The sequence below is a fragment of the Miscanthus floridulus genome, chromosome 1, assembly GCF_019320115.1.
Source record: "Miscanthus floridulus cultivar M001 chromosome 1, ASM1932011v1, whole genome shotgun sequence".
Lineage (NCBI taxonomy): Eukaryota > Viridiplantae > Streptophyta > Magnoliopsida > Poales > Poaceae > Miscanthus > Miscanthus floridulus.
This window is the reverse complement of record NC_089580.1, coordinates 195,523,480-195,539,064: the sequence shown is the minus strand read 5'-3', so window position 1 is coordinate 195,539,064 and position 15,585 is coordinate 195,523,480. Positions and strand designations below refer to the sequence as shown.

Genomic DNA, 15,585 nt, shown 5'->3' with positions numbered 1-15,585 from the left:
GAGTTATGGGAAGGTTTGGGGGTGCCAGGCCCCCCTCAGCCCCCTCTTCCCTCCGCCACTAACCACCCCACGGCCCCTGCACTGCCCATCTCCGTCAACGCTCGTCATTCCGCCAAGACGTACACCCATTATTGGCTCTGTTTGGATCCATGAGTTAGAGCTAGTTTGGGTTAGTTGGAGCTCAACTAGCCCTAAAATAGCCAAATAGGAGGGCTAGAGTGGGTTATTTGCAACTAGCCCACCCTAAAAAACTATCCCCCTAAAGAGGTGATTATTTGGGCTAGTTGGGGCTATTTGAGGTGGGGTCCACTGTTTTCTCTCTACTTTCACCCGCACCAATGATTTGGAAAGCACATTTATTATCATTTTAACTCTTGTATCCAAACATCTCTTAGGCTAGAGTTAGTTCAGGGCTAGTCCTGAGCTAGAAACTAACTCTAACCTCTAGCTATGCTAGAGTATCCAAACAGGGCCATTATCGTGACGACGTCAGTACGTAGCAGCCAAACTTGGTCTACCGTTTTCAACGATTTCTTACGCTGCTTACCCTTCAGTTCTCATCAGCACTTTTGATTTTTAGCACCTTTTTATTTCCTTTTATTTTACGCACAAGACGGCGGCTGTTTTGATCTGGTCATCTTGCATGCCGTAAGCAGCAGGTACGCATGCATGCTGTTGGACCCGTGCGCCCGGTGCGTTCTGTTATTTTACTGTTATATATTAGGGGGAATTGGCCGTTGGACATGCAAAGTGACGATCCTTTGCTGGCAGACATCTCGTTTTGAACAGTTTGCCAGAAGACACTCTGGTTCGTTGAAATTAGGTCACAGGACACCGCGGACCAGTTGCAGCTGATTGAGGAGTGTCGATGTTTTCGGACCACCGACGAGGAAGATGAGGAAGAAGAAGATGACAAGTGGGGCCCGTGCGTCAATGAGAGGGAGAGGGGTGGACCCAACTGTGGCTCAGGTGTCTAAAATGAAAATTTTTCTCTCCTCAACCGGCTGCAACCGGTCCGCGGTGTCCTGTAGCCTAATTTCAACGAACTAGAATATCTTCTGACAAACTACTCAAAACGAGGTATCCATTAATAAATGGCCATCATTTTACATGTCCAACAGCCAATTCTCCCTATATATTATTACGACGTCTGGATGGACTGCGCCGCCTACTTGGCAGCATGTGGCAGCGACGGTCTCGCTGGCACAGGAGGAGGAGATGCACCGCGCTAGATTCTCTGCCTAACCTACGGCCGAGCGGATGGTGACGCCGTGGCGAAGTAACGAAAATGTCCATCAGGAATGGCCGAATGGGCCTTCGTTTCTCTGAATACACTGACCGACGACGCCCATCCCATGTGCACACGGTGCGCATCATGAGATCTTCAGCTGCCATGCAGCATCTAATGACTGGCTAATAATACTCGTCTTTTAAGCCTGAGACAGCTGAGTGATCGTGATCGGCAGGTGTCTACTCCCAGAGAGAAATTAGGCTCGGTCTCTGTGGAAGCACAGGTAACACAGCATCTAGAACTCGATCAGCTGGATGCCTGGATGCACGCAGCTCCAGAACCCCGACGAGGTGGCCTTGTTCTCTGTTCCTGATCTAGGACAGTTCTGGACCTACGGAGCACTAGATGAGACCAAAGGGAAGATGCCAATGCCACACCCCACAATAATTTAATGAGCAAGTTTAACGCGGGGCTCGATCGATCTGCAGGCAACACCAGTCGTTTTCCTCCTTTCTGAAGCATCATCAATCATCATCATTGCACTTGCACCGAGTCTAGCCTAGCTCCAAATCAAGCCCGTGTTTAGTTGCCTGGTCAAAATCCAAAAAAAATGCTACAGTATCCATCACATCGAATCTTACGATACGTGCATGGAGCATTAAATGTAGGCGAAAAAAAAACTAATTGTACAGTTTTGTTGGAAATCGCAAGACGAACGTTTTGAGCCTAATTAAACCATGATTGAACACTAATTGCCAAATAAAAACGAAAATACTACAATAACCCAAAATCCAAAATTCACCCAACTAAACACCCTCCAAATCGGAAATCTCCCACTCAGCGAGTGGCCCAGCTGGGGGTGCTCTGCTACTTAAGATGCCCAGGCGAAGCGGTGGGAAATGATGGTCGATGGGTGCCCGTGTTCCGGGAAAGCCTAGCATTCTGTGCCCAGCGGCTGCTTCTGTCCGCACTCTGCAATGCAGGGCCCCTTCTTGGTACTCTGCAGTTGGCAGGCGCAACTAGCCAGTCTTGTCATTTGTACGAGGATGCTACTAGCGGCTGTGAGCGTCACATCCCAACCCATGTGTGATGTGTGGTTTCAGTTTCCTGTTTCATTTCACTGTCTGTCGGGTCCCCATCACCATCAGCTGCGAGGGGCAGAGAGAAGAGAATCCAGGGCAATATGCATAGTAGGCCACAGCCCACAAGCCCACAGGGCCTAAAACGAAAGCGGCCCTTTGCGGGGTAAGTGTTCACGAGGGCTTGTCCAAAGTTTCATCTGCCTGAGCGCTTGTGAATGGTTGCATCTTGATCCTGCTGCAGTGTATCTCCGCGTCACATTTGTTGGTTTGCCTCACTCTTATATTTATATTTATATTTAAGTTAATATAATTTATATATTTTTATACAGGATCAACAAAAAACGGTCCACTCTGGTTTGGGAAACCGGCCTAGACCGGTTTACACAGGCCATTTGGATTCCAGGAAGGTTTTGGCACAGCGTTAACATTCGTGCTGTTTTAAATAGCTAATTGGTTTGAGATTTTTTTGTAGAGCCTATTCATCCCCTGTGGGCATCAACTCAGTCCTTTCACAAACTAGCTTGGATGTTGACATAGCATATGCTGCTAAAGTTGTAGTTGTCATTGTAGTTAAGTTCTTTTTATCTGAGATTGTTTAGAGGCCTAAATATTCGTTTGAAGTTGTCATATTTTGAAATTCAAATTTTCAATTTTTTCAAGTAACCTCAGATGTTGATATTATCTATGCGAAAGTTATAAATCTCAAAAACAATCTATAACTTTGTAGTTGATGACATTGGGACTGTTCGGTAGGTATGAAGGAGTGGTTGTGGCTATAGCTTTTGCTATTTTTCTTCTCAGCGAAGCACTGTGCCAACAGCTGCTGTGGCTTAAATCCATATGCAGAAAACATGCCCATTTTTATTTGACACCGTTTAAAGCGAAATATTGATTTTAAGTTGTCATATTATGAAATTAAAAATTTTGAACGGCCTCAGATGGAGACTATACAAAATTTGTGAGCTCGACGAGATCTAAAACATATTAGCTGGTTTTTTCCAGATCGCTTAGGAGTCCAAATATTTTAATAATAGATGATGTGGCAAAAATCAGCGGCAGTAGCATAGTTCTGTAATTTTTATTTAGACAAATATTTTTTGCAAAAAAACGAATTAAAAATGTAATAATATAATAAAAGTAAAAGCTCCAGAAACTCCGGGAGTCCAAATTGGGCTGCCAGTAGGAAGGAGACGGAATCGGACTCCATCGGGCTCAGCTGCAACGCAAGCCCCAGCGAACGTCTCCAGCATCGGACTCGACTACCGTGCGAGGAGGAACCACGCCCGCCCGCTCCCTATATATATCTGGACCGAGCCTGCGGCCTTTCTCCCCCACGATTCCATCGAAACGCAAACGCAAACTGCTTTCCCGCCGCCGCGAGACGCGAGAGGCCAGAGGCGAAGCCGAAGCGAACCAAGACACCACCAGACACACCACACCACCACCCGTTCTCGAGAAAGATTGAACCCGGCACGATGTCGGACGACGGCGCAGCGGGGTGCTGTCCTCCCGCCGCCACGAAGAAGAAGGCGGTGAACAAGCTAGTGGTGGAGGAGCCGACCGACGACGATGTCTCCATCTGCAACCTCCACCCGACGACCATGGAGAAGCTCTCCATCTTCCGCGGCGACGTGGTCCTGCTCAAGGGGAAGCGGCGTCGCGACACGGTCTGCATCGCCATGGCCGACGAGGGGTGCGGGGAGCACGCGCTCGGCATCAACCGGTCCGTCCGCTCCAACCTCCGGGTGCGCCTCGGCGACGTCGTGTCCGTGCACCCGTGCCGCGACGCCGCGTTCGGGCCAAAGTGCACGTCCTGCCCCTCGACGACACCGTGGAGGGCCTCACGGGGGACCTCTTCGAGGCGTACCTGAGGCCGCACTTCCTCAACGCCTACCGCCCCGTCCGCAAGGGCGACCTCTTCCTCGTGCGCGGCGGCATGCGCAGCGTGGAATTCAAGGCGGTGGACATCCACCCGCCCGCCGAGTACTGCATTGTCGCCGACGACACGGAGGTCTTCTGCGACGGCGAGCCCGTGAAGCGGGAAGACGAGGAGAGGCTCGATGGCGTGGGCTACGATGACGTCGGTGGCATGCGGAAGCAGCTCGCTCAGATCAGGGAGCTGGTCGAGCTGCCACTTAGGCACCCGCAGCTGTTCAAGTCGATCGGAGTGAAGCCGCCCAAGGGTATCCTATTGTACGGACCTCCAGGCTCCGGCAAAAACTCTGATCGCGCGGGCGGTGGCAAACGAAACCGGCGCCTTCTTCTTCTGCATAAACGGCCCGAGATTATGTCGAAGCTGGCCGGGGGAGAGCGAGAGCAATCTGCGAAAAGCATTCCAGGAGGCGGAGAAGAACGCGCCGTCCATCGTCTTCATCGATGAGATCGACTCCATTGCGCCCAAGAGGGAAAAGACGCACGGCGAGGTGGAGAGGCGCATCGTGTCCCAGCTGCTCACGCTAATGGACGGGCTGAAAACACGCTCGCACGTCATCGTCATGGGCGCCACCAACCGCCCCAACAGTATCGACCCTGCACTGCGACGGTTTGGTCGGTTCGACCGCGAGATTGATATCGGCGTGCCAGACGAGGTCGGCCGCCTCGAGGTGCTGCGCGTGCACACTAAAAATATGAAGCTCGCCGAGGACGTCGACCTGGAGGCCGTGGCCAAGGATACGCACGGCTACGTCGGCGCCGACCTGGCCGCGCTCTGCACCGAGGCCGCCCTTCAATGTATCAGGGAGAAGATGGACGTTATCGACCTCGAGGACGAGACGATCGACGCGGAGATCCTCAGTTCGATGGCCATCACGAACGACCACCTCAAGACCGCCCTCGCCGGCACCAACCCGTCGGCGTTGCGCGAGACCGTGGTTGAGGTGCCCAACGTCAGCTGGGCGGACATCGGAGGCCTCGAGGGCGTCAAGCGGGAGCTGCAGGAGACCGTGCAGTACCCCGTGGAGCACCCGGACAAGTTCGAGAAGTTCGGCATGTCTCCGTCCAGGGGCGTGCTGTTCTACGGGCCGCCGGGCTGCGGCAAGACGCTGCTCGCCAAGGCGATCGCCAACGAGTGCCAGGCCAACTTCATCAGCGTCAAGGGGCCGGAGCTGCTGACCATGTGGTTCGGCGAGAGCGAGGCCAACGTCCGAGACATATTCGACAAGGCGCGGCAGTCGGCGCCGTGCGTCCTCTTCTTCGACGAGCTGGATTCCATCGCCACGCAGAGGGGCAGCCACGTGGGCGACGCCGGCGGCGCGGTGGACAGGGTCCTCAACCAGCTGCTCACCGAGATGGACGGCATGAGCGCCAAGAAGACGGTGTTCATCATCGGCGCCACCAACCGGCCGGACATCATCGACCCGGCGCTGCTCCGGCCTGGCCGCCTCGACCAGCTCATCTACATTCCCCTGCCAGACGAGCCCTCGCGGCACCAGATCTTCAAGGCCTGCCTCAGGAAGTCCCCCGTGGCCAAGAACGTCGACCTCGGCGTGCTGGCCAGGTTCACGGCGGGGTTCAGCGGCGCGGACATCACGGAGATCTGCCAGAGGGCGTGCAAGTACGCCATCCGGGAGGACATTGAGAAGGACATCGAGCGAGAGAGGAAGGCCAAGGAGAAGCCAGGGGATATGGAGGTGGACTGCGCCGACGAGCCGGCGCAGATCGGGGCCGCGCACTTCGAGGAGTCCATGAGGCACGCGCGGAGGAGCGTCAGCGACGCTGACATCCGAAAGTACCAGGCGTTCGCGCAGACGCTGCAGCAGTCGAGGGGATTCGGCAGCGAGTTCCGCTTCCCCAAGCGGACCCAGCAGGCGGCAGAAGCAGAGGCGGCGGCCAATGCCGACGCCGAGGAGGATGATCTTTACAGCTGATCCTTGTATAGTGGAGGTTCAGCTTAGTATTTTCGTTTTTCTGATCTGACGCTGAAGCTTCAAGGACCCATTTCCGTTGAGTTAATTAACAATATTATAAAATGTAAAACTGCCATGCAGATGTAGGCGAGTTATCAGGATCCCTCGTTATTTTTGAAACGCAGAGAGGTTTCTGTGCAGGCGACGTTTTCTCATTGTAGTAAAAAGAAAGAAAACCACGCGGCAATTAAGGAAGTCATGATTGCAATTAGGCGACGTTTTCTTTTTTTGAGCACTATGTACCGTCTGTATATAAACTCACCCAATACAAGCCGGCCATCACTTAGTGCTAGCTCCCCTTGCAGGTTGACTCTGTACCATTCACGAATGACAGGTGTGGGGGTTCGGGGTGCATGATGATCATCTTGTTCCTCGCTGCATGGCCGACGGTACTGTGTATGTTACATCCGACCATCTCTTATGTTTATCTTTATATAATTGTCTGTGTGTGTATAATACACACTACGTGCTGATGAACAAATCTTCCCGATGCAGCCGGTCGTCCTCACCTGCTCGAGGTCAGAACTGCAACGACAGATGAGAGCAAGGTCACGCTGGTATTTTGTGAAAAGAGGTACCGTTATACGGAGCCACGTGACTGCTTGCGCTGTTCGCTTTGCTGATAAGTCATAGCTGAAAGTACTGTTGGCTGATTTATTGTGAGAGAAAAATATTATTCGTTAGCTGAAGAAAAAGTACGGCTTATAAACCCAGCGAACATGACAGCTACTGTTACCTGCCGAAATGGTTGTGCTACAACACGTGGAGTGAGTGTAGGGCAGCGTGCCCACGTTGCAATCCCAAGTGCCCGGCACAGTCTCCCTCTCCCCTCGAATCAACCATTGCATATGCATCGGTATTGTGATCAAAATGTGAATGATTACAGTAGAATAATAAGCAAGCAAGCTCTGTAATATATGTGCCGCTCGTTCTCCCATCCTTATTTGATTTGTGTTACTTTTGGATTCTCAAGTGTCATGGACTTGTTTAGTTTATATTTCGCAAAGTCTAATAAGCGAGCGTGCGACCCATCTTCATCGCGCTCGCCTCCTCACCGCGCCCTTCTTCTTCCTCCGTCGCACCCTCCCCCACCCTCCACCATCGGGCTGCGCGCCCGAGCCCTCTCTCCCTCTCTTCTTCCCCAACTCTGACGGGCTTAGAAGAGATGGGGCTCGGGGGAGACAGGCCGTTTAGGCAGTGGGGACGGCGAGAGGGTTGCGTTAGGGTTCTTGCGGCGGCGGAAGCAGCTGGGCCAGGCCGGGGAGAGGGCGACGATGGCCATGGTGTGGGCCGCCTGCGGGATGGGAGAGGGGAAGAAAGAGGCCGCCACGAGCGTGGTAGGGTCTTGTTGAAGCTCCGCGACCGCGGACATCCGCAAGTACCAGGCGTTCGCGCAGATGCTGCAGCAATCGAGGGGATTCGACAGCGAATTCCAGTTCCCCAAGCAGCCCTAGCAGGCGGCAGAAGCAGGTGCGGCGCCCAATGCCAACGATGAGGACGATGATCTTTACAGCTCATTTTCTTCTGTTCTTTGTAGTGTTATTTTCTGCTTATTTTTGTTTTTTCTGTAACACATTGATGTTAGCGGTGTCGTTTTTCATTACAATGTGGAGCATTTATTTCATGTAATTAAATAATTTCCATTACGTAAAATTCAGAGTTTGCACGTGTGTTTCTGATCTGACGTTGAAGCTTCAAGAACCCATTTAGTGTGTTTAGAGGACAAGGATGGATGGGATGGGGTCATCCATGGATTTCTGGATATGGTTATCCATACTTGCTGTTTGGTTGAATAGAAGGGACAAGCCATTTTTTGTTTGATTGGATAGATATTTGTCGGATGGGACGAGACGGGATGCGCCATCTTTCTGTTTGGTTGGATAGATGAGGATTGATAAGTTGATGATGTCATGCAGGACCCGCTTTTCATTTATTTAATTTTAACCAAAATATAATCCTGTGAGATCTTGTTTTGTAGATTTAATCGCAACAAATACAACTATGCAATCATATCATAAATCAGATAAATGTTTTAGTAAATAATTTTTTTGAAGGTTGTTTGCATTTGTTAATTACTGTTGCCATGTCAGCAACAGCCACGCGATCCAAGTTGGATGAGCAAATCCGGTTTTGGTGCCTCGTTTGCTCCAGCATCTTATGAGAATATTCTCTCTTTTTTATATCCCTATCCAACTCGGTCCATGCAATCAAACACTGCATATACATTATTCATTACAATGTAGAGCATTTATTTCATTGTAAATAAATCATTTCCGTTACATAAAATTCAGAGCATTTATTTCATTGTAAATAAATTCAGAGCATTTATTTCATTTTAAATAAACAATTTCCGTTTCGTAAAATTCAGAGCTCGAAACGGCAACCCACGTGTACGTGTATAAGCCCACCCAGCGGGCGACGTTTTCATTTGTAAATAAATAATGATTTCCTTGTGTGCGGCCATCTCCTCCCCTTGCAGCCTGACTACGTACGATTCGCAATCCAATATGAACGACAGATGTGGAGGTTTGGGGTGCACGATGATCATCTTGTTCCTCGCTGCATCGTCGACGACGGTACTGTGTAAGTAACATCTAACCATCTCTTATTTTTATATATATTTATAATAATACACTACATGCTGGATGAACAAATCTTGCTGGTGCAGCTGGTCGTCCTCACCTGCTCGAGGTCAAAACTGCAAGGACAAGGAGTGACGCTACAACACTAGATGAGAGCAAGGTGACGCTGGTATTTTGCGAAAAGAGGTACGGCTGTGGTTCGGAGGTCCCTAAATGCTACTGTTGCCTAACGACAAACAAGTGCTACTTGGAGCAGAGTAAGTGCAGGGCGGCGTGCCTTAGATGCAATCCCAAGTGCCCGGCATAGTCTCCCTCTCCCCTCGAATCGACATGCACTGTTGCCGCGTGCAGTTGGTATTGCGATTAACGTGAATGATTACAGTAATAAGCAAGCTCTGTAGTATGTGCCGCCTGTTCTTCCATCTTTATTTACTAGGATCGTACCAGTGCATTGCGACCGGAAAAAATATTTGGAATTTGAATATGTTGTGTACCACCACCAAAAGATAGTTGAAATTTAAATGTGTTGAGTACAACTACCAAAAATGATATTGAGTGACAGATGCTCAACATGTTAAATGGCAATGGGGAAACAGGTCATCGACCCTGTGATAGGCGTCTTTCAAAAAAAGGTGGCGCATCCCACACCATCATCGCCCCGTTCGGCTCGTTGAAACTTGGTTGAAAATAGCTGAAAAACACTGTTCTGGTTGAAATGTTGTGAGAGGAAAACACTGTTTCGACTGAAAAAAAGAAGCCGAACAAGCCGGATATAAGATAAGCCAAACGGGGCCATCATATCAAATCATACATATCTTTAGTTTTTGACACCACTTCTCACTGTTCTACTGTTTCTCACTGTTCAGCACCGCATCACAGCCTTCCGTCCCTTTACTTCGGCCACATCAGCCGTGCACACGTCTTCCTTCCTCCAGAAACCTCTCCTTCACTTTCCCTGCCTCGCATCCTTATCCTCAACCGCCTGCTCATCCGACGCGAGGGTTCGCCCGCTCGCCCCGCCGCCACACCCTCTAGCGGCCCTCTTCTTCTCCTCCATCCCATGGCTTGGCTAGCGCCGCCGAATCGACAACGTCCCTCGTCCTGTCCCCCATTGTGGTTCGCTCCGTGACCGGCTCGGGTGGCAGCCGCCATAGACGCACGCGCGCACACAGGTCAGTACCGGCGGCGACGTGGCTCCCTGGTTGTGGCCACCGGCCACCTCGCACATGGACAGTACGACCAAGGTCGAGTTCATCGTCGTCTTAATAAGGTAAGTAAATGGCCTTATTTCTTTGGTTATTTGAATTCATGCCATTATATTTTTTGATGTTTGGAAAAACGCCATTACTATTCGTTTATTTTAAAGCATGCCATTACAATTCTTCGTTTTCCCATAAAAATGCCACTGAATACGTATGGACACAGCCTAGGCCCAGCTGTAGGCGTATACGAAGACGTATACTTCATCACCCTTGTCACTGACACGCGGGCTCCACATGCCATCTTCTTCTTCCTCCTCTCTCCCCATCCCGACGCGGCCACGGCCACGGCGAGTAGCAGCACGGGGCCGAGCAACAGCAGCAGCACGCCGTGGGCGGGCAAGCAGGCGAGCAGCATCACGTCGGTTAGGCCATGAGCTCCACGCCGGCCGCGTCCTCGGCGGCCAATAATAAGCTGCTGGTGCTCGTCTACTTCCACGACGGTGGCTTCTACTTGTGCAGCTTCGAGCTGCCCCACTTCCATGCCCGCGCACCGCGGCGCACCGCGACGCAGAGGCCGTCTTGTCGTGGCTCCGCGCCCAATACAAGGCTGACCCGTGGCTCGCCGACAGCAGGGTGTTCGTCTGCGGCGACTCGGCCGGCGGCAACATTGTGCACCACGTTGCCGTTCGGTACGGCAGCGGGCAGCTCGCCCTCGACCCCGTCGTCCGGACCGCCGGGTGCGTCCTGCTCTGGCCCTTCTTCGTCGTCGAGGAGAGGACGGCGTCCGAGGCGGCCGGCCTTGTTGACGAACACCAGTTCATTGGCATGGCGCTGTCCGACCAGGCGTGGCGCCTGGCGCTGCCCGTCGGCGCGACCAGGGACCACCCGCAAGCCCGCCGCCGGCAGCGCCCGCCGTGGCCGCGTTAGGATGGAGAGAGAGAACCGGAGAGAGATGAGGAGAGGAAGAAGATGATGACATAGGGGCCCGTGTGTCAGTGACAGGGGAGATGAAGTATATGTCTTCGTATACGCCTGCAGCTGGACCCAGGCTGTGTTCATACGTATTTAGTGATATTTTTGTGGGAAACAAAGAATTATAATGGTATGCTTCAAAATAGGTAAATAGTAATGGCGTTTATTCAAACATCAAAAAAATATAATGTCATGAATCCAAATAACCCTATTTCTTGCCTTAGGGCACAGTCATACACCGCACGACCTTTCCATCCAACGGTTCCGATCGGTACTGTTTTACTGTTCCAGCGCCGCTGCCTTATCCTTCCGCCGGCCGCAGCCTCCTTCCTCGGCTTCCTCTTCCGGGTGCCGCAGCCTCGGCCCCGACGCGAGGCCTCCGCGACGACGCACAAGCCTGCTGCTGCTGGTGGACCGGAAATTGGAGGAGAACGAGAACGGGACATCCAGCCGTCAGGCTAATCGTCAGTGTGATTTTGGCCCAACTGCTAGGCCCCAGGAACCAACGGCGTCAAATTAGATGGGCTAAGAGTAGCTCGTACTCAGGGCCAGTTTGGATGCTAAAATTTTTGACAAAACGCTAATGCAGTGTTTTCGTTGTTATTTAGCAATTAGTGTTCAATCATAGTCTAATTAGGCTTAAAAGATTCGTCTCGTGAATTTCGTCTAAACTGTGTAATTAGTTTTATTTTTTATTTATATTTAATACTTCATGTATACGTTCAAAGATTCGATGTGACGAAAAATCTTAAAAAATTTGATGTTTTGGATGAGAACTAAACAGGCCCTTGTGCCCTCAAAGCTAACAGCCCTAAAAAATTACTACCGTTTTTACGCGAGTCACCTTGTACGACGCCATAGTGGAGTCAGAGAACATCTTCACGAATTGACATACACCACGAGCTCTACAGTCCATGAGGCGCGGAAACACGAACCCATGACCGGCGGACGAGTCGCGCTCGAGCAACTGGAGCTGCACTGCAGTCTGCAGAGCCGCAGCAACGCGAGTACGCGACAAGCGGTCGGCGAGGAGCGCGCGCGCGTCAGGTCAGGTGTTGACTGAATGCAGGGAGCCTGTCGCCGCGGGCCGCCCATGGGATCGGGATGGGAGAGGTGTCGGCTCCCGGCGCTCGCCACCCCTGCCGCGCCCGCGCGCGCGCGCGCCATGGGAGGCATGGGACTGGGAGCCGTGGCCCGTGGCCGTAGGTGTAAATAGTTAGTGGTGTGGCTGTGCCCCGCCGGCGTGCCGCGCCGCGCACGCGCACCATTCATTGAGGCCGTGGGCGTTGCACTTGCACACCGCCCGCCTGCTCGTGCATCCCCGCAGCTGGACTGGCTGCATGCTGGCGCAGTGAGGCGTCTAACCTCCGTCGTAGCAGAAGGAAATTTAAGGAACACGTCATAGATGGCATGATCCGATAGTGCCAGAGACAGGAAGAACGAGACAGAGAAGGATTCGCCGAGTAGCGGATTCAGAACGAGGGAGTCAGTAGCAGTACAGTGTCCATCCGTTTTGCGCGCTGATTCATCCATTACTGTGGTCTGCGGCGGATACGCGCTGCCCCATCCGTCTCTCTCTACCCGTGCCTGCGTAATGGTGGATGGATTGGAACTCAGACGAGGAGGAGATCAGACGGTGGAGGAACGGAGCGCAGTCACCGAGCGCGAGGCCTGCCAATTTACTCCCCTTCACTTCATCTCGTGTGACCGCGAGCCCACCTCGCCTGGTCCTCACGAGACCTCCCTCCCCGTCTCAAATTCTCGCCACGGCTCCCGCGCTCGGCGCTCCCACTGCACGCCGCTTCAAATACGACACCAAACGAACCCAGCTGCCTCGTCTTCGTCTCCCAACCATCGCAAACCAGATCAGTTGGCAGCAGCAATGGATGTCACCAGGGTGTTACTAGTCTGCCACTCGTTGTTCTGGCTGCTGCTCCTTCCGGCGGTCGTCCTCGGTGCCGCCGCGGAGACGATGCAGACCTACATCGTGCAGCTGCACCCGCACGACGAGGGCGACAGCGGCGAAGCCATGCTCTCCGCCTCCAAGTCCAAGGTCGACTGGCACCTCTCCTTCCTCGAGAGGTCCGTGGCGTGGGAGCAGGAGAAGCGCCCCTCCTCGCGCCTCCTCTACTCCTACCACACCGTGTTCGACGGCTTCGCGGCGCAGCTCGCGGACGGCGAGGCCGCGGCGCTGCGTGCGCTCCCGGGCGTCGCGTCGGTGCGCGCCGACCGGCGGGTGGAGCTCCACACCACCTACTCGTACCGCTTCCTGGGGCTCAGCTTCTGCCCCACCGGCGCGTGGGCGCGGTCCGGGTACGGCCGCGGCACCATCATCGGGGTGCTCGACACCGGCGTGTGGCCCGAGAACCCCAGCTTCGACGACCGCGGGATGCCGCCGGCGCCGGTGCGGTGGGCCGGCATGTGCCAGGGCGGGGAGCACTTCAACGCCTCCAACTGCAACCGGAAGCTCATCGGGGCGCGGTTCTACTCCAAGGGCCACCGCGCCAACTACCCGACCAACCCTTCGGAGGCGGCGTCGCTGCTGGAGTACGTGTCGCCGCGGGACGCGCACGGGCACGGCACGCACACGGCGTCCACGGCGGCGGGCGCGGCCGTCGCCGGGGCCAGCGTCCTGGGCGCCGGGCTCGGGGAGGCGCGCGGCGTCGCCCCCGGCGCGCACGTCGCCGCATACAAGGTGTGCTGGTTCAACGGCTGCTACAGCTCCGACATCGTCGCCGGGATGGACGACGCGGTGCGCGACGGCGTCGACGTGCTGTCCCTCTCTCTCGGTGGGTTCCCCATCCCGCTCTTCGAGGACAGCATCGCCATCGGCAGCTTCCGCGCCACGGCGCGCGGCGTCTCCGTCGTGTGCGCCGCCGGGAACAACGGGCCGGCGCGGAGCTCCGTCGCCAACGAGGCGCCGTGGGTGCTGACCGTCGGCGCCGCCACCCTGGACCGCCGGTTCCCGGCGTACGTCCGGCTCGGTGACGGCCGGGTCCTGTACGGCGAGTCCATGTACCCCGGGGATATTGGTTTGAAAAAAGGCGGAAAGGAGCTCGAGCTGGTGTACGCCGTTGGTGGGACCCGGGAATCCGAGTACTGCCTCAAGGGGTCCCTGGATAAAGCCGTCGTCGCCGGAAAGATGGTGGTCTGCGACCGCGGCATCACGGGCCGCGCCGATAAAGGCGAGGCAGTAAAAGAAGCAGGCGGCGCAGCCATGGTGCTCGCCAACTCCGAGATAAACCGGCAGGAGGACTCCATCGACGTCCACGTCCTGCCAGCGACGCTCATCGGGTACTGGGAGGCCGTGGAGCTGAAGAAATACATCAGATCGACGCCGCGGCCAGTGGCGAAGATAGTCTTCGGCGGCACGCGGATCGGGCGCGCGCGCGCTCCGGCGGTGGCCGTGTTCTCCGCGCGTGGGCCGAGCCTGACGAACCCGTCGGTGCTGAAGCCCGACGTGGTCGCCCCCGGGGTGAACATCATCGCGGCGTGGCCCGGGAACCTGGGCCCGTCGGGGCTGGAGAGCGACGCCCGCCGGTCCAACTTCACCGTGCTCTCGGGGACGTCGATGGCGGCGCCTCACGTGAGCGGCATCGCGGCGCTGATCCGGTCCGCGCACCCGTCCTGGAGCCCGGCGATGGTCCGGTCCGCGATCATGACCACGGCCGAGATAACCGACCGGCAGGGGAAGGCGATCATGGACGGTGGAGGCGACGGCGGGCGCGCCGGCGTGTTCGCCATGGGCACGGGGCACGTGAGCCCGGCGCGCGCCGTCGACCCGGGCCTCGTATACGACATCCAGCCCGCCGACTACGTGACGCACCTGTGCACGCTCGGATACACCCACCTGGAGATCTTCGAGATCACCCACACCGGGGTCAACTGCAGCGCGGCGCTCCGCGGGGACAGGAACAGGGGCTTGTTCAGCCTCAACTACCCGTCGATCGCGGTGGCGCTCAGGAACGGCGCCAGGTCGGCGGTGCTGCGTCGGACGGTGACCAACGTCGGCACGCCCAACTCGACGTACGCCGTGCAGGTGTCCTCGCCGCCTGGAGTGAAGGTCACGGTGGCGCCCACGACGCTGTCGTTTGTGGAGTTCGGCGAGCAGCGGAGCTTCCGAGTGACCGTGGACGCGCCGTCGCCGCCCGCGGCGAAGGACAGCGCCGAGGGGTACCTGGTGTGGAAGCAGAGCGGGGGCCAGGGGAGGCACGTCGTGAGGAGCCCCATCGCCGTGACCTGGGTGATGGAGTAGCGGTCGCAGCTGCTCGTCCCTAGCTAGCTGGTGTAGACGTGTAGTGTAGTGCCCTCTGTATCAAGCTTGGTTGGTTCCTGCGGCGAGCGGCAAACCTGACTGTTTTACCGCATCAGAGGCAGCGAGTTTACAGTAGCTGAATTTGCGAGTCGAGGTGTATAAACACAGGATTCCTAGTTCAGTTGGGTGAAAGTGTGATTTCAATGCTCGAAAACGAGATCATTTTAAAATAAAATACGATCTTGATCGGAAGAAATGGAGCATCTCAAACCGAAAGTGTTTGATGGTGGTCAAGTCCACTATCTCAGATGCTATAAGAGGATCAAGTCTAGATTGTGATACCGTCACCGAGTATC

The 15,585-nt window shown here is 54.8% G+C and overlaps 2 protein-coding genes and 1 pseudogene across 2 annotated transcripts; all 3 read left to right on the top strand.

Annotated features, from left to right (window-relative positions):
- Positions 1-3,914: 3,914 nt before the first annotated feature.
- LOC136508036 (cell division cycle protein 48 homolog pseudogene) lies at positions 3,915-6,237 on the top strand (annotated as a pseudogene).
- Positions 6,238-10,026: 3,789 nt separating this feature from the next.
- LOC136469519 (carboxylesterase 15-like) lies at positions 10,027-10,929 on the top strand. Its single transcript, XM_066467685.1, has 3 exons — positions 10,027-10,070; positions 10,226-10,424; positions 10,522-10,929. The coding sequence occupies exons 1-3, from the start codon at positions 10,027-10,029 to the stop codon at positions 10,927-10,929; spliced, it is 651 nt and encodes a 216-aa protein (XP_066323782.1).
- A 1,626-nt stretch (positions 10,930-12,555) lies between these two features.
- On the top strand, positions 12,556-15,381 carry LOC136508027 (subtilisin-like protease SBT1.2). The gene has a single exon (XM_066502634.1). The coding sequence runs from the start codon at positions 12,569-12,571 to the stop codon at positions 15,227-15,229; it is 2,661 nt and encodes an 886-aa protein (XP_066358731.1). The 5' UTR covers positions 12,556-12,568; the 3' UTR covers positions 15,230-15,381.
- Positions 15,382-15,585: the final 204 nt, after the last annotated feature.

Bases quoted from the DNA above. Each gene is read 5' to 3' on its own strand.
- LOC136469519 (XM_066467685.1), top strand. From the start codon at position 10,027: ATGGACAGTACGACCAAGGTCGAGTTCATCGTCGTCTTAATAAG. The intron at 10,071-10,225 runs GTAAGTAAATGG...GTATGGACACAG, and splicing joins TTCATCGTCGTCTTAATAAG to CCTAGGCCCAGCTGTAGGCG. The intron at 10,425-10,521 runs GTTAGGCCATGA...CTACTTGTGCAG, and splicing joins AGGCGAGCAGCATCACGTCG to CTTCGAGCTGCCCCACTTCC.
- LOC136508027 (XM_066502634.1), top strand. From the start codon at position 12,569: ATGGTGGATGGATTGGAACTCAGACGAGGAGGAGATCAGACGGTGGAG.